This window comes from Lipophrys pholis (assembly GCF_963383615.2).
Source record: "Lipophrys pholis genome assembly, chromosome: 11".
Classification (NCBI taxonomy): domain Eukaryota; kingdom Metazoa; phylum Chordata; class Actinopteri; order Blenniiformes; family Blenniidae; genus Lipophrys; species Lipophrys pholis.
In genome coordinates, this window is record NC_137631.1 from 8,822,107 (window position 1) to 8,848,032 (window position 25,926).

At 41.1% G+C, this 25,926-nt stretch overlaps 3 protein-coding genes across 3 annotated transcripts in view; all 3 read right to left on the reverse strand.

Annotated features, from left to right (window-relative positions):
- Nucleotides 1-1,625: 1,625 nt before the first annotated feature.
- Nucleotides 1,626-5,297, reverse strand: LOC308116807 (uncharacterized protein). The gene is made up of 3 exons (XM_080475211.1): nucleotides 4,834-5,297; nucleotides 3,038-4,314; nucleotides 1,626-2,483 (listed from the first exon to the last, which is right to left on the reverse strand). Exons 1-3 carry the CDS (start codon nucleotides 4,982-4,984, stop codon nucleotides 2,271-2,273), a joined length of 1,641 nt encoding a protein of 546 aa, XP_080331337.1. The 5' UTR covers nucleotides 4,985-5,297; the 3' UTR covers nucleotides 1,626-2,270.
- Nucleotides 5,298-7,199: 1,902 nt separating this feature from the next.
- Nucleotides 7,200-9,687, reverse strand: rps13 (ribosomal protein S13). The gene is made up of 6 exons (XM_080475212.1): nucleotides 9,647-9,687; nucleotides 9,156-9,204; nucleotides 9,000-9,078; nucleotides 8,104-8,273; nucleotides 7,737-7,837; nucleotides 7,200-7,268 (listed from the first exon to the last, which is right to left on the reverse strand). The coding sequence occupies exons 1-6, from the start codon at nucleotides 9,667-9,669 to the stop codon at nucleotides 7,235-7,237; spliced, it is 456 nt and encodes a 151-aa protein (XP_080331338.1). The 5' UTR covers nucleotides 9,670-9,687; the 3' UTR covers nucleotides 7,200-7,234.
- A 1,715-nt stretch (nucleotides 9,688-11,402) lies between these two features.
- pik3c2a (phosphatidylinositol-4-phosphate 3-kinase, catalytic subunit type 2 alpha) overlaps nucleotides 11,403-25,926 on the reverse strand; it is a 49,790-nt gene continuing 35,266 nt past the window's right edge. Inside the window, exons 16-33 of the mRNA XM_080475213.1 lie at nucleotides 23,568-23,759; nucleotides 23,362-23,455; nucleotides 23,099-23,193; nucleotides 22,632-22,812; nucleotides 22,380-22,484; nucleotides 21,383-21,475; nucleotides 20,963-21,092; nucleotides 19,394-19,530; nucleotides 18,532-18,701; nucleotides 17,999-18,155; nucleotides 16,687-16,796; nucleotides 16,104-16,311; nucleotides 15,882-16,006; nucleotides 15,518-15,635; nucleotides 15,248-15,329; nucleotides 14,334-14,440; nucleotides 14,110-14,235; nucleotides 11,403-13,291 (exon numbers count right to left, since the gene is read on the reverse strand). Of these exons, the coding sequence (XP_080331339.1) occupies nucleotides 13,109-13,291; nucleotides 14,110-14,235; nucleotides 14,334-14,440; nucleotides 15,248-15,329; nucleotides 15,518-15,635; nucleotides 15,882-16,006; nucleotides 16,104-16,311; nucleotides 16,687-16,796; nucleotides 17,999-18,155; nucleotides 18,532-18,701; nucleotides 19,394-19,530; nucleotides 20,963-21,092; nucleotides 21,383-21,475; nucleotides 22,380-22,484; nucleotides 22,632-22,812; nucleotides 23,099-23,193; nucleotides 23,362-23,455; nucleotides 23,568-23,759 (2,413 nt within the window). The 3' untranslated portion in view covers nucleotides 11,403-13,108. The remainder of the gene's footprint in view (nucleotides 13,292-14,109; nucleotides 14,236-14,333; nucleotides 14,441-15,247; nucleotides 15,330-15,517; nucleotides 15,636-15,881; nucleotides 16,007-16,103; nucleotides 16,312-16,686; nucleotides 16,797-17,998; nucleotides 18,156-18,531; nucleotides 18,702-19,393; nucleotides 19,531-20,962; nucleotides 21,093-21,382; nucleotides 21,476-22,379; nucleotides 22,485-22,631; nucleotides 22,813-23,098; nucleotides 23,194-23,361; nucleotides 23,456-23,567; nucleotides 23,760-25,926) is intronic.

Sequence of the window (25,926 nt, forward strand, 5' to 3'; positions counted from 1 at the left end):
CATTTGGTACATGTGTTTGGAATATTAGGGATTTATTTGTTACATTTTACCAGTGTTAAAGAAATTCCATTAACCATTTGTATTGGAGCAACCTTAATCTGGAGTTACCGGCTTGTTTGTGAGCTTTTCCCATTCCTCCATCGACACATTTGTCCATGGATTTAACCTTTCTCGCAAAATCTCTGCTGATTTTGACATAAATAATTTGTATATCTCTGAGATTTCCCGTCTTTTAGAAGTGTGTGCGATTCTATGGTGTTTATCTGCCCATTGGCACTTCTGATATCGACAAATGTGCTGTGTAAACTGCTCTAACCTAATAATGGAAAAGAAAACTTGACTCAAAATTCATTTTGAGAAATTGCATTTGGATTTGGAGCCAAGAATTATCATCTAGACTCTCAACAAATAAGAATTGTCCCGACAAAACCTATTTCATGTTTATGTGTTTCCTACATAAAAATGTAGGTTATGTCAAAACACTGAAACAAATGATTATAAATGATTGTGCTTTCATTTGGAACACTTTGCTTTTCCAGGGAGAACAGCGGGTGATGGATTATATGCACAGCTGTGTGTGTGTGTGTGTTGGGGGGGTGGGGGGTGCATAAATAGAAGACCTCCAGCTGAGTTGACAAAGCAACAGTGTCAATGATTGCTCACCTTTGCACCACTTTGTGTGTGTGTGTGTGTGTGTGTGTGTGTGTGTGTGTGTGTGTGTGTGTGTGTGTGTGTGTGTGTGTGTGTGTGTGTGTGTGTGAACGCGCGGGGAAACCTGCTAATTGATTTCATCCCTCAGGAAAGTGGTTTCATCATGCTCAGTGTTTTTAACCCTTGTCTTACGACAGCCTTACAGCAGTCAGACTGCACGGAGTCTCAAACCCTGCTGGGAAATTACAAGATCAAGTGTGTGTGTGTGTGTGCGTGTGTGTGTGGCACATGATAAGGAAATGATGAAGGAGCTGGTTGAATATTGCCTGGTTGGATTATGAGATTATGATAGAAACCAAAACTACTAAATTCTCAACCGAAAGAAACATTTCTTGGGTTTAAGAAAAAAACATGAAATTCAGTTGAAATGGAACGGAGGACAATGTCGACACGCAACACGTCACGACTTGACCGTATAATTATCAACAGCAGTGACCCATCAACCTCAAGTCAATGTCCACATTAAGAAATCAGTAACTCTGGTTCCTGTATCGTTGTAGGCGAATGTCTCAAACCTCACACACTCCCTAAGACTATGCACACGTGAACAAGGAGAGCTTGGAGATGTTTGTTTTGACCACTGCGGTGTTTCTTTGTGTCTGTGCCTTTAAATTGGAATAGATTTTCGTTCACATTTGAAACCTCCGAGGAAGACGCCTGACAAGAGAATATCTGCACATTTCCAACTTGAAACTAGTCAGTGACTCTACAGCTATCAAGTTTGATGTACATGCAGTAAACGCTTAAGAAATGTGAGGAATGTCCTCAAACTTTTAAAAAAAGGAACACCAGCATTGATCAGGACGCTCTGTTAGTCCTTTACATTTAAATGAAGCTTTGTCAAGTAGTTTTAAAACCTGTTATTAGTCACATCTGTTCTTTACATTTAATAACTGCAAAACAGACCTTCACTTGAGTGAAAACACATTTTATTGATCGTACAAAGCACCTAATGGTGGTTTTCTATGGACAACAGTTGGATTGGGCTACGTGATGCTACCATGAGAAGTTGAGTGAGTCACAGAGGACAAAATGTTGTGCAAACATACAAATGTGTCCGATTGTGAGCCCTGATGTAAGAAAATACAAAACATTTTTTACCACCACAAATTGAAATTCAGTGATCGTGCTTAAATAAAACTTTCCAACACTTTGGACCATAAACTCTTCTTCTTATGATATCATCTTTTGACTTTTTTTCCCCCTACTTATATCCACTAAAAACTGTGTTTTCACACATACAAAAACACTCACAAACCAACAGTACAAAATAAACAACGAGCTCCATAGGGCAGAAATAAGTTACATTACTAGGTCAGTATATAAGGCGTACAAAAACAACATTCCACACGTTAATGCTGAGGTTAACAAGAGAAAGTGTCAGTCAGTGCAACAGGAACACAATGTATAAAACCTTCTGAGGTACAAGGTTGTTCAACATGACACCAAACAGTTAGGTCGGCCCAACATCAATATTCTAACGGCCTAAATCAAAATCACTGTTGCATTGCAACCAATCACGAGTTCTCATCCAAAAAAGGAAATTAAACATTCAGTGTTTATTTTAAGGCATATTCCTGCAGGCGGGCCAAGATGTTCTCTCTGTGGGACGGGTTCAGGCAGTAGCCAATCGCTTTCTCAGTCTCTTGGATTCGCCTCCTGAAACGGTCCCAGTCTCGCACCATTTGCTCCCAGGGTCCTTTACGACACTCCTTCCGAGCAAACTGCCAGGTCCACATGACGTGGACTTGCACGACGGGAGAGAACTGCACCTGAAATAGACGAGAGAAAACAGAAAAATTAAACAGACGGACACGTGGACTTGATACACCCTCCATCTGTTCTCACACATGACAACTTCTCTTCCCAGAGGGTATATTTCCCCCCCAGTCTGATGTAACAAAGCGCTTATTGACATTTCTTTGCAACGCTGCTGCAACTTCATTTAGTGTACATGTAAGACAAATCCTCCGCTGACTCGCTGGAGTCACATGACCGCCTTAGTCATGACGACGAGCAGCGTTGCTAACCGACGATAAACAAGGCCACTCAGCACACGGCGGTGAGGTGAAGCTCTTATCTACAACTCAGTGACTCAACAGAAGCCACACCCAGCAATACCAACGAGCTAACTTTAAATATGAGCTCACGTGCTCCTCTGTCTCAGCTTAGGCCAATGAGGCTGAGGGAAGCCATCGACTTCCTTGAACCAACAAGGGAATTTAAGTTAACTGACAGTGTGTCTGTTAAGACGACACACCTGTGTGTGTGGATACACAAAGCTCCTATTTAATGCTTTCAGAGTGTTTAGTGATTAAATATTTACCTTCTTCTGGGCAATGTTGGCCTTGTTTTGCTTCTTCTCTCCTGTGGGGGACTGAACACTTTGTCCAGGTCTTCTCCAGGGCACCAGGGTTCTTTCTGGATGGGAGTGACGCTTCAGCTGCTTCTCTGGCAGATGTGGCTTAATGGGCCGGCGCTTTCTGGATGCTTCAAACGCGAGTTGGAGTGATGCTGTTGCTGGAGTTGTTGGGGAGCTGTGGAGGCAGGCCTGGAAGTTCAGGGGGTGGAACGGGTCATCCTTTTGGAAGAGAGACTTCCACAGCTGGTCTTCCTCGTCATCCTCAGACGAAGTAGGGAAGCTGCTCTCCCTCTCTTCGGTATCTGTGTTGGACTTGGAGGGAGGAGCAGGTAGAGAGGCCTGTTGCTTAGCGACTGTGGGACCAGTGCTGCTGACTGTGCACGCAGTGAAGCACATGGGATTGTAGGGGTCCTCGGGACTACTGAAGAAGTCCCACAGCCTTTCGCTCTCCTCGTCGATGTCGGGGCTTGAACTATCTGAGCTATTCCAGCTGCTCTCGCTGTCGGAGCGACTGACCAAGAAGTTGAGGCCTTGAGGCCCAGACATCTCCTCCAGAGGTGTGCTGATTGACATCAGGTCAGAATCACGACCGTGCCTGGCTTCACTTACACTTTTGCCCAAATTTGTGTTTGTGGTGATGCAGGCCGAGAAGAATAAAGGGTTATAAGGGTCACTGGATGTAGATAAAGATTCCCAAAGTGCCTTGCTCTCTTCATTATCAAACTCTACTGTGTTTTGATCTTCCTCACCACTCCACTGAAAGCTTCTCTCCTCTTTTGAGGTGCCTTGTTTGATAACCTTCTTCTTCTTCGTATCCTGTATGAAGACCTTCTCGTTGTTTTGATGGCAGCCCTCACTGGAGCTGTCGCTGCTCGACACAAAGATGTTCCAGTCGCCGGGGAAGCCCATTTTCCAACTGGATTGGTGTCCAAGAAAGAGGTTTTCTTCTTTACTGGATGTTCTTGACACAAAGTCGTCTACAAGCCCACAGCACAGGTCGTCGGCGTGCAGGCTGGACAGCAAGGCCTCAGCGGTAGACTTTCCAGCAAAAGGGTCGTCGACGTCAGCGCAGAAGTTGGACAGAGGGTTCGAACCCCCCACGATGACTCCGCTGTCTCCGTCGAACAGAGAGGAGAAGAGGAACGACTCGGTTGTGTTGGTCGCTGTGGTCATGTGCTGGATGGGCTGACCAGTCTCGTCTGTGATTCTCACGTGAACCTCGAACCTAAACATCTGAAAAACTGAAAAAATATATAGAAAAGTGATTTAAAACAAGAAACGCAACTTGCCCTTAAAGTTATACTTCAATATTCCCAAACAGGCTGCTTATTCTATGACATGAAATATAAAGTCAGTAATCTGGGTATTATTGGTTAATGTTGTACTTCACAGGGACTTTATAGGAGTTGCAAAAACTCTTATAAAGCATATTGCTTTTTTATTTGAACAACATACATGTTTAAATACAGAATTCAAACAATTGTAGTTCGAATGTCAATAAAGTTAAGATTTAAAAAAAAGGTTTCTATCAGCTGTAAAATATTTAGGCAAATGATTCATTATAAATGATAATGAGTTTGTACATTAAGTGAGACTTGAAAGGTTCATGTGAACAGTTCATAAAAACATAAAATTGACCATAAACTTTAAAACTGAAAGAAAAGGACATTACTCTGTGGTATTAGGATTTCCCTGGTGACCGTAAACACATCGTAACGACTCTTTCAAAACAAAGCACAATAACATTTTCCTTCACTAACCTGACATGCAGGAATAGTAAATGACTTGAAGCAGCAGCCGGAACTGTTCCCACAGCACGGTAAGCATTTGTTTCGTTCGGGGCAGAAGCGCCATCCCCCCGCTGCCAAATCTCTCCATCGCAGTCCGCTCGGAGCCAACAACCGCGGCCATGTTTGACGTCTCTTCCTCGGATCCAACGGCTGTTGAGAAAAGTGGAAAATAATCCTCACGTATTCTGATATTCCTCGTCGAAAACCAACGGATTTCGGGTATTTGTCGGTGACGGATTAGCGTCAATGTGCTGTCGCTTCATTTTCCGGCAGGTCTGTGCCATTTTTGGGTGTCGTTCGTCAAATAGTCGCGAGCTGGGTCTCCATGTTTCTCGGTTGTATCTTCATGTCCGTCATTAAAGTGAATGTCTGGATGTTGCAACAGTCCCCGTTAAAATAAACATGGTGACGTCAGGCTGCCCTCTGATTGGACTGAACAATTGACGCTCAGAAAATATTCAGCCAATCACGTAGGAGATCCCACCCCAACGTTACGTGTCTCGTGACGCATGGAAATTGCCCGTATTTTCTGAGGAAAACCCCACTTTCCAATTCCCAGTCCAGTCAGCCACCGCTCGGTTTAGCTGTGCTAGTATCTCTTTCTCTTTCTTTTTTAAACTATTATTTGTAAAAGTTTAGATATTTTAAAAAGTTTAAAAATAATGAAGAAGTTTAACGAGGTTAAAAAAAAGACAAGATAAAAAAAGTTGAAGGTTATAACAGTTGAATTGTTTTAGTTGGTGAAGGTTTTATAGAGGTATAGGCTAAAGAATTAAAAAATGTCCCTACCCATTTACATGAGAAATAAATTGTAGAAAAGTTAAATAAATTTTTTTTTTTTTAAAGTCTAAAGGATATTAAAGTTCCAACTGAGCAAGAATGTCTTTTAAAAAGCTGCACATTTTGATACTTTTGATACAAATTGGTTTGACTGCAGGAGCCGAAGCACGCCAAAAATACAAATAATTCTGAGAATCAGCATTCACACACTCAAATGTCAATAATTGCCTGAGTAAAAATCCCCCATCGTTGTAGTTGTCACAATATCTGAAGAAAACTGAAATGGAAAAAGAAACTACTCACCCCTCCTTCCAGTCTTCTTTCTCTCCTCCTTCTTAAGAGGTCAGCCACATCCCACGATGTCATATGCATATTAAGCTAAACGCTGATATTGTATGTAAATTAAACCACGCCCCCAGCCAGAATGAAAAAAAGAAACTACTCACCCCCTTTTCATTCTCTTTACAAAAGTTAACACAGAATTGTGTGAATGCTGGAAGAAATCAGTTCAATAATAATCCATTGCGGAAGCCAGACAAAATATGGAATCCACTGCATCTTGCATGTACAGCAGAATTGACAATGACACTTGCACTCTCTGGTGCAAAATACAGCAAAATGTTCAAAAAACGTAGATAGCTGTTGCATTATGCATAATTTTACAAACTCACCCCGACAGCAGGGCTTTGGGGCAAGTTTGATATCTTTGGTGGAAGGATCACTGATAACTCAGCTCAGTGTTGCGTCAACTACAATAATTTCCGGACTATAAGCTGCTACTTTTTTCTAACGCTTTGAACCCTGCAGTTAATGAAATGACTGCTAATTTATGGATTTTTTACAGGTTAACAAACTTTCCATGGTCCAGAACTCCAGCAGCTGACTGCCGTGAGTGACACGTTCAGGTGCATCACATAAAGGAGCCCTGCTGAACTCTGTGGCTGAGAAATCTTCCTCCTCAGAATCACAATCCGCAAATAACCGATAAAATACTTTATCAACAGTTACACAACCCTTGGCGATTGTGTATTTCTCTTTTTGACACACACACACACAGCGCCATGTGCAGGAATTTCCAGCACTATGAAAGACATTTGTGGGAATTGAAACTATGAGCAATCTCCATATTCCCAGTGAAATTCCTGCCGTTACAACATGGACACCTGTGGCTTATAGTCAAGTGGCCCATATATGTACTTTTATTTTCTTTTTAAATTTTGCCTGTGCGGCTTATATCCAGGTGTGCTCAATAGTCCGGAAAATACGGTACTCTTTAGGAATTTGTCAAAAAAGTTTGGTCATTTGATGGGGCAGATCGGAGCCTCTGGGGGGGGGGTTGGCCCATAGGCTGTTTGTTTGTCACCCCATAAATGATGGCTAATAAAGGGGAGCTCATGCTGAGGATGGAGCTGCCAGGCAACGGCAGACAAACATGGTTCACGGATGACATATAGCATTGTAGGAGAACACAGGAGTCGACTATATATATGAAAAAGATGCTTCGCAACTTCAAAACCGAACAGCAAAATGTCAAAAGAAGACGAGCACACAACTGCTAATTTCAACTGTTTTATTAATCCAAAAGTGTTGTTTATGCCACCAGAGCAGAAGCTGTAGAAGACTCGCTGTAAACAAGAGAAGGACAACATCAGTTTTCACACACTCGAATATCTGTGTACACATCCCAATGTTTGTAAATGATAGAGCTCTTAAATCAGGCTTGAACAAATAAAAATCATTGCGTTACGTTCCGATTGTTACACCAAGTTAAAACACGATTAAAGGAGACACCTGTAGAAATGTATGATTTGTGCGAAGGGGACTGGCAGAGGTGGCACCAAGTAGCCACTCTGCTAATTTACCTCCATTTTTTAATCTGGCACAATAGAAATATCACAACTCTTAAAAAAGTGAAGAGCAGGACAATGAATTGTGCATTTCTACAAGTACAAGAGGAGCTGTCACTATAAATCAAAGTTGATCTTTTTTTCTCTCCAGTAAATGCTTTAGTTTGACTTTTTATTCATTTTCACATGTTGAATATTTTAGTTTAATATAATAGTTTTCTTTATTTAGAGAAAAACAATACGTACTACTTCCAGTTGGGGGCCAGTACTCTCTTGGTCTTGTAGTAACGGGCCAGCCTGTGGATCCTGCTCTCGATGAGAATCAGGCGGAACTTGGCATCCTTGTCCTGCAATTACAGTCACGGTGATGGTTAATTCAGTCCATCTACAACGGATGAGCATGAACTTAAATCAGCCCCAGAGAACACATTTCAAATACTTCAACTGAAACTACCAGCAACTCTTTTCAAGTGATCAACTAAACAATATTTGATAAATAATTTAACTTGTGACAACCTTTGAAATACCATCCAGAGCAATGCACAAGTCATAAAAACTTTAGGAACCTTCAGATAAGAACAAATGACAGATTATTTGTCAAGCTTTTCCGTACCTTTCTGTTTCTCTCCAGATGCTTCCTGACGGCCACGGCCTTCTTGATGAGGTGGTAGAGATCCTCGGGCAGGTCAGGGGCCAGACCCTTGGACTTGAGGATCCTCAAGATTTTGTTGCCAGTGACAAAGCGGACCTGGGCCACACCATGGGAGTCCCTCAGAATCACACCTAAAATAAAAGGTGACAAAGAGCTGAAAAACTAATCACACCCCAAACTCTTCCTGAATTAATCAGGTCCATTTCTACAACTATATGGAGATAAACATGCTTAATAGTAAATGGTGTTAAAATCACAAATGTTGTAATGTGTTTGTTGAGCAAATTAAACTAAAGACAGAAACTCTTTAAATCTTACATATTTAAAGCCTGTTATAGCATAAAAGAAGTTTTACATTTTTTCCCACTGATTTAATGGATTTTACATGTCCTTATAAAATATTTACAAATATAGCTTAGCACCCTATTAAGCTATAAAATGGAAAAGCAGAAACAACTGCTGTATAGTGACCAAAGTAACTTGCAGAACCTAAACAGTAACACTCAAGAACGTGTTTTGTGTGAACTGAAAAACAAACTACCACAGTTGGGTCTTCTCTACACATTTTGACAAAATGTGTCACCTCTGCAAATAATTTCTTCACTTCTAATGTGGTTATTCTATTGTCAGGTCGCAATAACAATGAAACAGTGAACAGGCAATGTGCTACTGCACAAAACACATAAATGAACAACACAGTGGGCCTCTGCTGAGGGGCATCGAGCGAAACAACGCTGACTAGTTAATCTCACAAATGCACAAGCCATTTATGACTGTCTTTATCGGCATTTTCTATTGGTTGTATGACTTTTTTTCATTTTGTTGGTTCTCTTAATGTGTGTATTCGCTGCGCTTACCGATCTGAGAGGGAGTCAGACCCTTCTTGGCCAGCTTGAAAATCTGGTCTTTAACGTCATCAGAGGTGAGTTTCAGCCACTACAGAGAAAAATGTCTGTTACTGGAGCATAAAAGGTGAAACTTCAGCTGCTGCATTTGATATAAGATGTACTCACAGTGGGGACACTGCGCCTGTAAGGCAGAGCTGACTGGGACAAGCCCTTTCTGCAAGAGAAAAACAAACATTTAATGGATATTGAGGACGAATCAGCCACCATCTGCATGTTACTGGACTCGACGGGCCGGCTAATGCTAGCTCCAGACCTGTGCTAGCGCCACACATCACAGCGCTTCTAAAACGGTCACTTAACATCAGTAGAAACACTAAAGAGACATTGATCTTGTCCTATAACTTATAATAGTGTAATTTACAAGTTGAACTTGGTCAGTGAAGTCGCTTTAGCCGCTAACGTGCTAACGTGGCTATTAGATGCGATAGACGGAAAGGGAGGTCGATGAATCTACCTAATTTCTCATTTCCTCTTTTACACCAAGTCCCTTATTTCCGTCCCCAGTCTGCTAAAACACAATTAATGGTTATCTCCTGCATCGATATAGTCTCTACGGAGGGAAAAAAGTGAGTTTTTTCGATAAAACGGGAGCTCACCCGGGAGCGTGCATGCGACCCATGATGGCGGTAGAGGAAGAGAGGCCTCACACGAGACAGAGACGGCTGTTCTGCGCCTGCGTCGGAAATGACGTACCGACGTAAGGCCGTGCGTTACTGCGCTACTTCAGTCAACAACCCTCAATTCATTATTACTTCAACAGAAGTCACCATTTCTTAGTTTAATACACCCGATTTTTGTAGTATTAAAGTGATAAAAAGTGTCGTCTTGGCGCGGCCTTCTGAATCCTGAAGTTTATTCTAAAAGTACTGATCTAAACCATAATTCCAGAGTGAGTGTAAGTGTTAAGTAAGTAAGTGTTTCAATCAATTTAAAAAAAAAAAAAAAATCATCATTTTAGCGTATACTTCTTTATCTCCAATGACATTTTGGATGGGGTGCCAACTGAACTCTTTTTCCATGTCTTTCCTTTTAGCTGTGTATTCTGGTTTACACCAGCTTATCAAGTAATGATGCTGAGACCCATAAGTATTCTCTCAGTTTGGGGAAGATGACTGATAGTTTTAATGTGTTCAATGTATTATTCATTACAAGATTAATTTATTTAAAAGCACACATTTCAATCAGTAGTATGATTTATTCTTTTGCTTTGGTAAAAACTTTTTTTTTTTTGCTTTTTTGCTTGTGTTGGCTCCACTAATTGTTTTTATGTTTGTTTTTTTTAGCACTTTTTATTGCTTAAATTGAAATTTACATCAGAAATAGCTGTAATAAACATTCATAGCAAAATTGTATATCCCGCTAGAACCAAAGACACACACTGAAACAGGTTTCTAAATAATATAGATATGTCTCATTCAAAGTATTTTAAATATATATGTGGGTATGAATGTAAAACTATAAAATGTATAATAAAAAGTTAAATATAGATATTACATGACTATCTTCTCTCTATATATATTCATGTAGTAATGAAGAATGTGATGCCATAAATCCTCACGACTCAGGAAGCAGGATGATTATAAAGCGTGATCAAGCACCCATGCCTCAACAATTCAAACCTGCTAAAGAAACTACTTAAATAATGACGGAGCAGCAGGCTTTACAGAAGCAGGTCAATACTGGAACAAATGCATATTTTTGCCATCTATCATTACCTACAATGTACCTGGATAAAAGACCAACATTGACAGTACACGGCCAGAAAGAGCACAATTGAACAGCAAGTTTTAGAGGTTGTCTGGTCTTTATGCTGGGTTCTTATACACTTCATGCATAATAGTGTCACTTGAAATTCATGCACAAGATCGGTGGCCTGATTTCAAGCGTATGTTTCAGTAGAAACATTTATCTATGAATTCCTCAAATTGCTTTAATAATCACAATTTTCAGGGGACAATAACCATAAATAGAACAGAAAACACAGAAACTGCAGCATCTTTGAGAGGAATTCTACAAACAAGTATTCTACATCCTGGGAGTTTTGATGGTAAAATAAGATCGTTCTTTGTCATGCAGCTGCTCCGTTAAGGAGTCATCACCGCAGAGGTGCATTCATCGCCCCCCTCTGCTGTTACATCAACCATTTCATGTCCGATTTCACTCCATCCAGCCACGTAACCACTTCGTCCGTTTGGGGTTGCGGCGGCAGTATAGAGAGCAAGGAACATCAGACGTCTCTGTCCCCTGTCCTCTTTCACTACATCGATGAATCTCTTCCAATGCATCATTCTCCTCCTCGTTAGTACCATGTCTCAATCCAACAAATAACTTACACAAACACAAAGTGACATATTTGCTCCAAAAACATTTAATTTGCTTTAGGAAAGAGGAATTACAGTACACACTGATTCATTTGGGCTAGAGGTCACCAATTAAGAATAAATAACTGGCCATGTTAATACAAACTCTGCGTGCGTTCTTTGTACAGTTACTAAAAAGATCAAGAGGATCAAGACACCAACATTTATAGTGTGACATAACTGTCTTGCAGATCTTTAAAAACTTAAGATTTTTTTCTTATTAAACATTAACAACTTCAGATTTATTTTTGAGTTAGCAAGTGGAGAGAAGCAGCTAAGCTCGTGCTCAGAATCGTTGTTCCCTTTTTGTGAAGTCACTCCAAGTTTATAGCGCTGAGTTTGACATTTCTCACTCCAACGTTGTAAAAGGCAGACTGTTCTTGGACTTGGGCGGCTGTTACTGTTAACCTTTTCCCCAGGTGAGTCGAGTGGTATTGCCGACACAGCCTCACGTCCAGAACTCGGTTCCAACTCAGGCCCTAAACGTTGGGTTTTAAACCTGTTGGAAGGTCCATTGAGCTGCCTTCTAATCAGCTTGGCGATGTATACATAACAGACAAGGAACGCGTGTGCTGAAGCTTATGATACAAATTCCCCTTTAAGATGTGCTGTGTGAAAATAGTCAAGTAACACCATGAACAAAAGACCTAGTAGTGTGCATTATTTTCTTTCCACTCTTACAACAAAAAATAAAAAATAAACAACCTCTGTGGTTCCTGTCCTGGTCTGGAAGAACTACTGATATAGCTTTACAGAATATAGTTTTTTCTTTAATAAGGACATATCGTATTGGTAATTTTTATATAAGGCAAAGTTGAGCACTAAAAAGAGATTGTGAGCACAAACAAAGGCACCCTGATAACCTCCCGACGTGGGAGAGTGGTTTGAGTTCATTTTTTGTTTGGCACAATAATGGGGAATCTTAAGGTCACCGTTGATTTCTGGAATTTGGTGTGTATGGGACTACTCTACCCAGAAGTATCTGCTGTGAAGCAAGAAACCCTGCCGTCTCCTATTTGTCTAGCGAGAAAGAAAAAGAAAGTGAGGAAAACGTAAAAATGAGCCCCCTCTCTAAGTTCTTAAAAAATAAATGTGTCAATCTATATATACTCTCCGGAAAGTAAGCTGTTTTGGTCCTATAATATCAAAATGTACAAAACATTACAGCTCTTTGTTATACTTAATGAAAAAGACAGGAAGAGGAGATTGTTTGTTTAGTTACAATGGGGAGAGAGACAAACAGTGAAGAATGGAGAGCAGGCTCCCCTTAGAGGCTTGGCCTGTTCGGTCACCCTTTGAGGGCGAGTGTAAAGGAGGTTTCAACTCGTTCACGTGGCGTGGGAATAACCCGGGGCGAGACGTGACGGTTTTTCTGATAAAATTCAGCAGATACAGTTTGTCATACAAGCACAGCAGCTGTCTGTGATAACACCTTAAAAATGACACAATTCATGTGAAAGAACTTATTAATTTGGTTTCAGATTCAACAGTAAAATATTGCTTCTTATACTTCAGATTCAAAAGTATCCGCTTCCAGATGAGTCCTGGAGTAGTGTTTATTTTGTTAATGGAAGTTGAGGTGACCAGTATTTTCAAGTGAGGTCGCATTTTGCCTCATTTCCTGTGGGATCTTAATGCAGCCGTGGGTTTTGTCTGGAGAGGCCACGTCGTCCCACCACCGGGGAAGCTGGCGGGTGGTTAGAAGTAGGGGACAGCCGTCAGCTTGTACCACTTCACCGTCTCCTTGCTGAGGTCAAAGTCTTTGAGTCTGAGCGTGATGCCGCCCAGAAAGTAGTTCTCGCGCAGCGACTCGGCACTGAGCACGCTCAGCTGCAGCTCCCGAAGGCCGAGAGTCTCTTTGCTGTAGCCGCTATACACCAGCTGTGGAGGGAGAGGACAGAAAGAGAAAAAGTTCTCAGCACCTGGAATACCTCAAAAGAAAACCCAGAGATCATACAACTTAATTACTGATTAATTATGGTAAAGTTAGATGTATGCAAGATCCTTCAAAACCTAGTAAATGTATGAGGCAAACACTCCTGAGCTGCAGTTTGTGCTTCTAAAAAAACAAAAACAAAAAAAAAAAAACATGCCTGTCAGACTTTACAAGACTCAGCAATCAGGCTCCAAAGGTTCTTTTTGGATGTACGGTTCAATAGATTTTAAGCTGACTCACATTTATAATCAATTCCACATTTGCTTGCCGTCAGACAAGAGTACATCAAAATGTTTCAGCCCTTGGTATCAACTGAAGTTACTGCATCATCAGACCAGTTAAAAAAAAAAAAAGAAGTGAATTTTGCATTTTAAATCCAAGTACAGGGATGACAACCGTCACGGATCACCTGTGAAACTTTGTCTCAAGTTATGAGGTCTCAACTGAAAGCTGGGCTTCTTGTATTTCTACTTTTCTTTCTACTTTGTTGCACTAAAACAAAGGCAGAGATTTTGAGTTGTAGTTATTTATACATTATAATGTAATTATTCACTGGTCTGGCCCACACAAGAAAAATGTGTTTAACATACTACTGTAGAAGCTTTTACATAGAAAAATCAGCCAAATATTCATAAAAAAAGCTCAACTGTTGTTATTCCTGTAATTTGTAGTTCAAGATGATCAGTTTGTAACCCATAATTTAGATTTAAGGAACAATTTGCACCTCGTGTCTATTAAAACGCATGAATCACAGTTTGCTAACCATCTCATTGAAAGTGGGGTTTCTGGTTTTCCTGGAGATTTTCGTCTTGCGTTTTGACGTCTTGAGCGGATCTGGCAGCAGGTAGGTTTTCACATACGGGTTGGGATCTGTTCCATCCTCAGAGACCTGAACATTAGAAAGGGATGGGTTGATAGCATGACAACAGGACGGAGCAACAAAATGGAAATGAAGCACTTAATTAATCGATCCACTTGTGTGTTTACCAGGTCTTTGATGTGCATGACCATGATGAAGAGAGTGCTGTTCCTGTAGGAGATTGAAAGCTTCACTTCTCCTTCCACTCGACCCGAGGTCGGACTCAGCGGCGGCTCTGCAACAGTCACATCTCAGAGATCAGATGAGCTTGACATGTTGCCTTGTGTTCCACTTAACAGACATCAGGCATAAATATACCTGCCCAATATTTCTGTAGGTCACATCAAACTGTGATGCAATGTGTATTCTGACAGTTTTCTGTTAGAACCTGCATCAACTTCAGCAGCAATCTGAGCTACAGGATCTTGTCAATTGGATCAGACACTCGTCACATGCATCAACAGCTGTTTGCAGCCTGTGACCACTGCAGAGCCCAGACATGCCGGTACAATCTGTTCCCTGTTAAACTTCTTCCAATCCAGTCGCTAGTCAATTTTTAATTCTTTAATGCGTCAGCCTTAAAGGAAAAATGTTGTTTGCTTCCTTAATATGCTATGAGAAAGAGATGATCGGAATGTCTCGATGGTGTTAAAGTCTTTCATTTGTTCGACTGCTTATTCAGCAGTCAATCAAATGAAAGTTTTTTTGGCCCCTTTTTATGACTTGATCACTAAATCAGTTGTGGATCTTGGTTTTGTTGCCGTTAAGTGTGATCTGTAACCTTGTCTGCATCTTTTCATACCAGCTATGCTTCTATCATGTAAATGATTTAATAGCAGCAGATAATAGTTGACATGCTATCATAAAATAGTTGTGTATTAATTCTTTATCACTTGACTGATACTGAATGAGCTCGTCAAATTGCTTAGGTGCTTTCACAAACTGATTACATTAATACTGTCGTTGCTAGACGAGTTAATCATAATATGAAAACCGAAAGGGTGTCGCTGTATCTGAAGAATAGAAAGAAGAAAATAAATACCAGGTGCTTTGGGCGTGGCGTCTAATCCTTCTGTCTTGTCATCCCGAGCAATTGGATGATAGAAGGTGTAGATCAGGTCACACTAATAGACAATGACAAGGAGAAGTTAATGAACAAGTCCTGATCAAACTAATACTGGTGTGAGTGTGTGAGAGTGTGTGTGTGTGTGTGTGTGTGTGTGTGTGTGTGTGTGTGTGTGTGTGTGTGTGTGTGTGTGTGTGTGTGTGTGTGTGTGTGCATGTGCGTGTGCGTGTGCGTGTGCGTGTGTACCTGGTTGACCTCCATGGAGCTCCTCATCAGGTTGTGAACATAGTTGTTCAGCTCCAACTTCCTCTTGGCTGCGACCTCTTTGATGTGGGTTCGACCGAGCACCATCTTGTTTGGGAAACTAGAGAGAAAGAAGGCAGCAAGATTAATTTCATTATTCAGATTGAGACAAACTGATCTGCACCTCTAGGCTGTTCAAAAAAGCCTCAATTAATTATTTAGGTGACAGTATTAATTCATGAGTAATATTTTGAACTATGGCTGAAATTCACCAGTCAACTGTAGAGAGTGGAACAATGTTTGACTCATTTTTTAAGAACTGGAGTACGCAGATAACAGAGGTGTGATGATTGACGTGACAGATTACCTCGGCAGCTTCCACAGAGGGAAGAGGATCGTCAGTTTATTGTGAAGCTCCTGAAACTCATCAAAAGTACGGAAGACAAACTGTGGCTCATTCTGACCCTCCCTCATTATTCTCAGCACGTACGTCTGCACAGAGACCAGAGAGGAAGGACGGGTTAGGGTCATGTCATGAAAAGTCTTCATAAGCACAAAACCATGAAAACTCAGCTGTGAGGGGGCTCACATAGTGCTTGTCGGGGTTGTATCTCTTCTGGAAAGAGAAGATGGAGGCGTGGATAATGCGGCCCTCCTGCTTCAAGGTGTACGTCTTCGGGGAGAAAGACAGGATTGGCTCATCATTGGCTGGAAGGCCGGAGAACCGAAGCTGGGCGAGGTTGTGAATGAAGAAGTTGAACTTGGTGGCCACACTTCCCAGACTGGACTCGATCAGCCTGAGAGCGAGTGGTCGAAACAGAAAGGATGCAGGAAATAAGCACAAGGCAAATGTGCGACAAGGCAATCTTTCAAACAAACACTTCAACATTATGAATCCAGTCCGACTGGTTTGCAGTGTGTGTTTTGTGGCCTCATCTCCATCACAACACCACATTGTCACCTGGTGGACTTTAACTTTGTAACAAAAACAGAAAAAAGCCAAAGGAATTTAAATGAAAATTTAAGAAGCCCGATCAAACCAGCAGCAGTGCACGTGAGAATATTAAATACGTAATAAAATTATTAAAAGTTTGGTGGTTCGCACTGTTTTTAAGAAAAGCCGAGCAGAGAGGGACTAGTCTGAATCACAGAGGAGTAGTTAATGGATTTACCTCGTGAAGAAGATGGTGGCCTCAGCATCTGTGTTGTGGGGCTGTAGAGCATCGAACACATACTTCAGATCCTGAGAGCCGGTCAGCTCTGGGAGGCCAGAGGAAGTCATCTGCCACAGAAAGATATGCATCATGTAAAGACATTAATGCATGAACATTATTCAATAACTCAGTCATACAAAAACAAATTAAAACACATTGATGGATCTGTGCAAAACACAGCCATGTTAGAACACTGGTGATTTATGTGAATGTATAGTTGTAAACAACTCTGTTTACTCAGATATTTCCAATCATATGTATGAACAAAACATGTGGTGTCAGTTAAAATGAGAAATTAACAATATTTCACTTGCAAAGATTGTTTCAAGGCAGTATGAAGCCTTAGCTCAACAGTACAAAAACCTATTTATTTTTTATTATTATTATTATTATTATTATTAAAATAGCTAAAAGAATCTCTTGTATGGTTCACTTGTTTAATTATTCATAAAGTATTTATTGTTTAAATGTACTCATACAACAATCATCACACTAACACTGAGCTCCCTCTAGTGGTGAATGGACGAAAGTCATGTTTGAGTGCATCTTCATTAGAATGTATTCTATAAATAGGAATTACGAAACAACATTGGAAGCATTGATTTATTATAAAAACAGAGCCATTCTTTGCACTCAATGTTGCAGGCGCAAAGGGAAACAAGATGGACACTTTAAAAAGGAGGCGGAAAAGGACCAGAAAAAGAAAATGCTGACAGTAAAAAGTTAGAGGCAATCTAGAATGACAACAAAAAGGAATCTATTACTGGGCATTCAAAAGTGTATATCTGTACAGGGCTGTATATCTTTCATGCACTGTATTGTATCTTCTGTGCATAAACACATATCCTGCAATCCCTTTTCTGTGTGGGTGTCAGTGGCAGCTGGTCAGTAGAGAGCGCATTTGAAAATATACCCGATAAACCTTTTGTTTTACCTAAACTTGGACTAACTGTCATTTCAATAAACCAGCCCCAAAACACATTAGTTTTCTAAAAGGGACTAATAAAGCATCTACTTGTATTTGTTTACAAGTATGTTATTAAAAGATTCTTAAGTGCTCCCTATGTTTAAAAGAACTATAATGTTTTATCACTGGGGCCTTTCTCAATCTAAAAAAAGCAAAATGGTTGTAATGTGGTTTATAATTGCATTGTCTATAAATGAAGTTAGCATTGGCTGAAATAACAACGAAGAGCCCCACCTAAGAAATTGATCACCAGCTGCCACTGGTGCGTATTTAAGTGTATAATTTCAGAATTTTGTGCCTCACCAGTGACAGCAGGTTGAGGAAAAGCCCGGAGTGCTTGCGGATGAGGTTGTAGGCCTGGCAACACAGGTCCACAAACAGCTGGAACCGGCTGGTGGGACGCTCGCCTCCATTGATGACGTACGCCATGTCAGAGGTCAGGACGAACGGCGCACGGTCCCTGATGGGAAAGATGAAGGCAGAGAGGAAGGGTGCCTTTCAATTTAAAGCTTTAGTGTCTGCTTACTGTGAGCCAAGAAGTTTGGAGGAAAATGTGTGTCGATAGAAAGCCACTGGTTTACAACTGTGGGAAAATCTGGCTCCTTAAGGATGACGTGCTTTCTTTCCCAGAACACTAAAAAAAGATAGAGTGCTTCGGAAGTTATTATAGTGCTTAAACTTTAGTGAGAGGTCAGGGTGAGGGCTGTGTGTGTGTTTGTGTTCAAATAACTGTTCATTATCATATTCTAAAACATGCTGCTGCACCCTGATGGAAAACGTTCAAAGCCTGACAGGTCAGTAGATCCACACAGGCAGGGTTAGGGTTTCATTGTTACCTTTTGAAGCTGCCAAACATCTGGGCGTGGCCCAGGAACTTCCCAAAATCTATGTGAAACATGTGACCGGTGGAGCGCAGCATGATGTTGTCGTTATGGCGATCACAGATGCCGAGCACGTAGGTAGCAACACAGCATCCAGCACACGAGTAGATGAAGTTCTCAGACGCCTACAAAGATGTAAAAGAGGGATGTTTTTGATTCACTATAAAAACAAAACTATATCTGCTCCCATAGTGAAAACATAATCTTAAAAGTATTTATGGTTTCACAGTCAATATGAAAACATTCTATGAATGGTTCATAAAACTAGGAAATCTTAAAACAATTTTTAGATGTTGGTTCAACCTCTTCAGTTTAGGATTAAAGGCTGAGAAGTCAATCTCTATGGTCAAACAGCTCAAAGCAGGGAGTAAAGCATCAAAGGTCACACAGTTTGACAACAGCTCTGAACTTCAGACTTACTGAAACAGTGGGTTTTTGTCAAATAAAATTTACGACATAACTTAACTCTTTTATTGAAAGTGGACATGCGAAGTGACCTTTGGCCGCCACGTCTATAAGATCATCACTGAGAACTCCAGTTATGTTGTTAAAGAGCATGAGATCGCCTGCTGTTATCAGCAGTGACGCTCTTTAGATGTATGATGCCTGTTATATTATGTTAGGTTGCAAATACTTATGTAGGACACATGTGCAAGGAATGCCTACTCAGCAATGAAAATGTTCCCCCGATACATGAAAGGTCATTGGGATTCACATGGTGGGATTACAGTTTTCACCATGTTTGCTATAAATCAACAGCTGTCACATTGTTTGGGGTTTGGGCTAGTTTTACAGTTGTCCTCTTTCACGCGTGTACCTTCTCATACTCGTCCTCAGCAGGGTTGTACTTGCGGAGCCACTCTGCCAGCGGTTTGTCCTTGAAGGATCCCGTGACACCGTACTCCACCTGGATCTTTCTTAAGGTGTCAGAGGAGGGCACCAGCTCCACCATACCTACACAAAGACAAGTCTCATCAACACCATGGGAGAAAACATGCAGAGCCAAGTCCACATGTAACACATGGTCAAGTTGAGAGACAATTCCATGATTTAAAGTGACTCTAGTCAAAGTTGTTACAAGGGTCACATGGAGGGAGATAGGACATTGAACCTGCAAACGTTTTGAGAGACGACACACTACCAACTGAGCGACAGCCGCAGGTTGATTACATGCAGTCTTCGCTTCTATCCGTGTCCTTTTACAGACAGCAGCTGTATACTTCCTCCTATTTACTTCCCTCTTATAATATAGCAGTTCATAGACGACATCCACTTTTTTGCAGCCATTTCAATTTGAAATGTTTCAACAGAAAACAAAATGGCTACATAACAGCAGCAACATAAACCAACATGTTTATGTGTAAATATGTCCAGACTTTAGTTGGCAGTATGTTAAATGTGCTCACATAAATATGGGATTGGTATGTAACCAATGGCTTCTGTGTAAATTGAAAGATTATGAATGTAAGAACCACAAAGGAGGCGACTAATGTTGGAAGACCAAAAGAAATAAGCCAGCAGACAACATCAGGAAGCTGTGAATGTTGTCAACAGTTACAAAAGGAGTACAAGAGCATTCACATTGGTCGAAATGTAAAATGTTTTCCCTCAAAGTCTTGCCATCCGAGCGTCAAGGTAATTTGATGCAATAGGGATGACACTTTTTGTTGTGGTTAGAAACAGTCTAATAGTGTACAGTGCGAAGGATGTCTGTCGCCACTATCTTGTGACATATTCTGACAGCGTCTGAAAGTCCAGGGATGCTGTCTCTCAATCAAAAACCAAAGAGTTCGAAAATTCCTACAAAGGTCACATGTTAATTCAGGTCCACTTCTATATTGAGCTTTGTTCCTGCACATAAATGCTGCAAGAACAACAGCTCCCTGACATACAGGATGACACGGTTATTCCCCACATCACGCAATCATATCTACTGTTGTACTTTATCACACAGTGGCTTTTCATAAAAGTGACAAAATTACTCAGCCTCTAGACAAAATTTTATTGGATGACAAAGAAGAAGTTGTGGGTGATGGAGGACGGCATGTTCTGTTTGTGGCTTGTTGCTCTGTAACGGCTTCATGTAAGGTTTCCTCACCATGTGGTAAAACACGCTAACGTGGGGTAATTTTTGGACAGTGGGCGTGTGTACCAAAGTACCTTTAAAAAAAAAAAAAAAAATAAATAAATAAATAAAAAAATATTTGTATATAAATGGTTTTTGCTTATTTTATTTACTGTTGACTTTTTAAAAACAGAGGGTGTTTTGAAATAAAAGTTTTGACTGACACTGAGGTTTATAACGTGGGCGAGAAACCTTTGTGATACTTTAAATCATCGGCGTGTAGGTTGTTGAAATGCAGTCAGTCAAGCTTCTGCGTGCTACCTTTGTCCTTGCCGGTGGAGATGCATTTGAAATTGACGATGCGGAGGTCCAGGCCCTCCTGCAGCCAGATGCGGTCCATGATGCGGATCATCTGCAGAGCGAGCATGTCCTGCCTCAGGTCCTCTCCCACCTGATGAGTAGGCAGAAGATTACACAAGTATTATTGTGATCACGGGTTGGATTTAACTTCAACCACCAGGTGGCGCAGTGTTTGAATGAGAACCATGTAAACTAATGTTGGTTACAATAAGCTTTATTGTACAGGTTCTAAACAGGCCATTTTCAGGGAGCGTGTGTGTGTGTGTGTGTGTGTGTGTGTGTGTGTGTGTGTGTGTGTGTGTGTGTGTGTGTGTGTGTGTGTGTGTGTGTGTGTGTGCGTGTGTGTGCGTGTGTGTGCGTGTGTGTGTGTGTTAGCAGCACCTTAAACATAACGTTGATCTCCTCGCCCAGTGGGTCCGCGTTGACCAGAGCCAACTTTAGAGGAACTGCATTGGAGTTGAAGAAGGAACAGGCCTACACACAAACACAAGGATCATATCTGCATTACATCAAACTGTTATGTTGTCCTTCAAACACAGGTTCATAAAGAGTGTAATCGTATTAATTTAGCTATTATCTCAACCTGCTTGCTTTGTTTTAACAATTAAGTGTTCATATGCAATCATCATGATGGATCTCTGTATAAAAAATATCAGGGAAAAGTCATGAGAAGAGGATCAGGTTTATATGCTGATGAGGATAACGTAAACACAGCCTGGTCATATTGTTATTGGACCCTGGACAAAGAAATGCACTAAAAGTGTATCTTTAAAATACTAATTAACTATAAGTGCTTCAATAAAGTTGTGCTGCAAGAGTGATTCAGTGGACAGGATTCTTTTTATCCAATCAAAGGACATCAACTTCCACAACACCTTTATTGCCCACTAGAAATCCTCCTTTTACTCCTGAGAATATATGCAAATGATAGAAACTGCTATTCAAAGCATCTCGTCATCACTGAGGTATATATGTATAATATTTGAGAATGTAAGTGCTGTTGGTGTTTTGTAATTTGTTGAAACTGTAGCTTCATGAGCTCATGTCTTCAGTGGTTTGAATCATGAGACAACACAGACCTACAAGGCTCAATAGTTTTCCGTTTCAGAAATTTGATTAAGTCTTTTCCTGCTTTTGATTTAATTCTAGTTAGAGTTATTGTTTGGTGTTAATTCAATCAGGTACATTCTGTAATGTGTGGACACTCGAAAAGAAAGTTCTGAATAGCAATTGAAAAATTGCAGGCATCTTGAATTAATTTGTCCAATTATTCCACCTCCTCCTTCTTTATCCATGTGTGTGTGTGTGTGTGTGTGTGTGTGTGTGTGTGTGTGTGTGTGTGTGTGTGTGTGTGTGTGTGTGTGTGTGTGTTTGTTACCTTGACATTCAGCTCTTTGGCCACCAAACTGGGGCTGAGGGGCAGACGGCAGCTGCTCCTCTGGAAAAAGTTCTGAATGTTTTCAAGGCCCTCCTGGAGTGCAACCTGATTTAAAAAAAAAGAAGAGACATTTAAATCAATTAGGAACTGATGCAGCTATCGCAGGTGTAAATAGTCACATACACACATCATTCAAATCACATTATGGTTTGTCTGTTACCACAAAGGCAGACAGGCATAAAAAGTACTAACTTGTCGTGTGGATCCCCCGGCCTGTCGGACCCTCTCGGCCACGGCTCCCAGCAGAGTCACCAGGTGAGTCTGTTTCTCCAGCTCCACCCTCAGTTTGCCTCCAGACAGACACAACAGGGCACCCAGCACCCGCTCGTAGCGCCGTCCCCAGGCAGGGTCCTGCACAGCGTCCTTCAGCAGCCTGCCGCCATTAAACACACATACACAAAATTTTATATCAGAAGTTCATCCACTACTGAAGATCTCAGCAATGGTAAACTAATTTAAAATGTCAATAAATGACTAGTAGTACTGAAAATTCATCTGAGAACATATTGGGGAATAAGACTACAGTGGTCAGATAAGACGATAGCATCAACAGGAAGATGCGCCATTTAAAAGTGTTATTTCACCCCACAATTTATTTCCAAACATTCAATCTTTAATATCAATAATTGTCAGTGTTTGGAGTGCTGCTGCAGACTCACCAGTAGAGGTAGTGGGCTATGTTAATGTTTCCTAGTGCTCTTGATAGCAGGAACATGACGAGAGCGTTCTTCAGGTGACACTCAAACTTTAAAGCCTAGAAGAGACATTAAAGAGACAATAAATTGTTTGTAGCAGGAGGAAGTGAGAGTGAAAGCATGAGAAGAAGAAGTTGAGTTTTATGTGAGCAAGTAAATAGATGTGGTGGAGTTTCATGACCTCATAAAAGTTCAAAAGTGCTTTTATTATGTGTTGTTCAATGTACCTGCACCAACTGTGGCAGGTAGTCAGCCAGCTCATCATCGCTGCTCTTCTCAATCCAACTAACAGCCACACTTCTCACCCTAGTATCTGCAAACCTACACAAACATACAGAGCAGTGAGACACACGGCAGGATCACAATACAAAAAACACTGTTTATAACCCATATGTAACTCTTGCAAGTGCAATGTGTTGGACACAGTGCGTACTTTGAGTCCAGCAGCTCCAGCGCGGTGACGGGAGGCAGGGTGGGCCAGTGGTGCAGCAGCGAGTGGATGTGAGCCATGCTGGCCCAGTCCCAGCTGGGCGCACTGGCCAACACCTTCGGGAGGCTGCTGGGGTGGTCCCGCCGACAGTGGGCCCGATGGTCCCACAGGAGCTGGTGATCTGCCCGCTTCAGCCTGAAGAAGATGATTTTCGCAAAATTCACAACAGGGAAGGAAAATTGAAAATGAGAAAACGATGGAAACATGATTTCTACCAGGATTTTAGTTAATCTCATTTGTACGGTGCTGTGACTTAGAACAATAAAATTGCAAATCGTTTACTCGTGAATCAGTGAAAAAATGCAAAGCGAATGAACCGTGGGAAAAACATTGTTTGGTGATATTTTTGCCTTCCAAACAGTATCTTCTCTTCTCAGCACAAATGTACAGGGAGGTTGTTTCAAGCATTATACAGAGGGAACCATAAGTTTTCTGTTGATAAATGTCCCCGATTTAATCCCAGTTAGGTGTAACCCCCGATAAGCTTCACCCTACAGAGATGGATCCTGTCTCTGCCACACCTCCAGAAGACTCGGGAGAAACAGTTCTTGGCGACATAAGCTGTATGTTTGAGGCTTGTACTCCTGTAGAATAAATATGATGCCTCCCAGAGCCCTTTTTGAATGTATCTCTGCAAAGATACTTCAGTTTTCTCCAGAATAAGGACATTTTAGGAGGAATCGGAAGGATTGAGAAAACTGCTTGTTCAGACAGATCCTGCCACCTTTTATTCAAGATTGATTATTGATATTCATGGATGACATTTTAAAGTGTCAACAACCATCAGAAACCAGAGGAATTGTGCTTTGTGTTCTTAGACTAATCATTAAAATGGCTCTCATGAATTCTGCAGAATTCCACAGTTATTAAATTTAAATGAACCCAGTCATTTTCTTTCCCCTTTCAAAAAAAACCAACAAAAAACAAAAACAAAAACAAAAATACAATTATGTAATGATATTCAGAAAAGGTGACTGAAAAAATAAATAAATGAAAACAACATTTTCTTAACATTATGAAACAGAGCTACAATTAGGAGTATTGAGCTATTTCAAAAGCATGCGCTACACTGCACTTTTGGCTCCTCTGATGCAGGAGTCCTCCTGTAAGGTTGGGATCAAAGCAGGTCTCAATTAAAAAAAAGTCACGAATTAAACTTCAACCTCCTCTTCACCGTCCCATATTGAACTGAAATGACCTTAATTACGCAATAACCCCACCCCTAAAATGTCTGAAACTTCTAATCTCTTCACCCAGACTGGGTCTGCAGGAGGTGGAGTCACGCAGAATGTAAATATATCACAGGGTTAACACACAGACTATTACTCAAGCACACATTCACACTTACGGACAACTTAAAGTCACAAATTTAACCGAAGAGGTGTGTCTTTGGATGGTAAAAAAAAAAATCTGGAGTACCTGTGGAAATCAGATGGAAGCACAGGGGAGAACATGTAAATGTAAGCTCCACAAGGAAAACAAATGGCAGTATCGCAAAACTGAACTCATCTCAAACTAGTTTTCCTCCACTAAAGATAAAAACACACGGTGAGGTCCAGAAGTATGGTCTTCATATCAGGTTGGACTCTAACAACACAAAATAAACCCCATCCCACCCATAACCTATACCTTGCGGGGACATTGCATTTTGTTATATTTGCTAATATTCTGGCTCTAACCTTATTATAACATGCAGATGCACACGGTCACACACAGACTGATTCCTTATCCAAGCCTGAACCATCACATCACATCTAAGTGCCTAACCCTGAACCTGCCCCCGACCCTGACCTTTACACAACGTATCAGTGAGAATGGAGCTCTGTGCCCACAGAGGCTGGAGAAATGAATGAGCAGGACAGAAACCAGGCGGTGAGAGCCCAGTGAGAGGAAGCTCTGTGCTAAAGTGCCGGTTGAGTCTCATGGATGTTGGCAGTGTGGAGAGGAGATTTGGCTGGCAGCAGGCATAAGAGAGCATTTAGCTAGGCCGGCAGCAGCTGGAGCAGAACAGACACACTGGAGCGGACAACATACACCCGTTTATGGGGAACCTTGGCTGGCAAACTCAGCAGCATCCTTTAAAAATCTCCTTTTAAATCTTCTAAGTCCAACGGATTTTGGGTGGCCTGAAGTGAAGCCAAAAAAGTGTCTGTTGAGGGCGATGAAATTAACAAGAAATACAGCTGCTGTGTGTGTATGCGTCTTAGGCCCCTAAGTGATGTAAATCCAGTACAACTACAAGCAGCAGTCGGTGCACTTTTAGCACATTTTGTCCTTTAGAATTGAATATAAATGCTTCCCA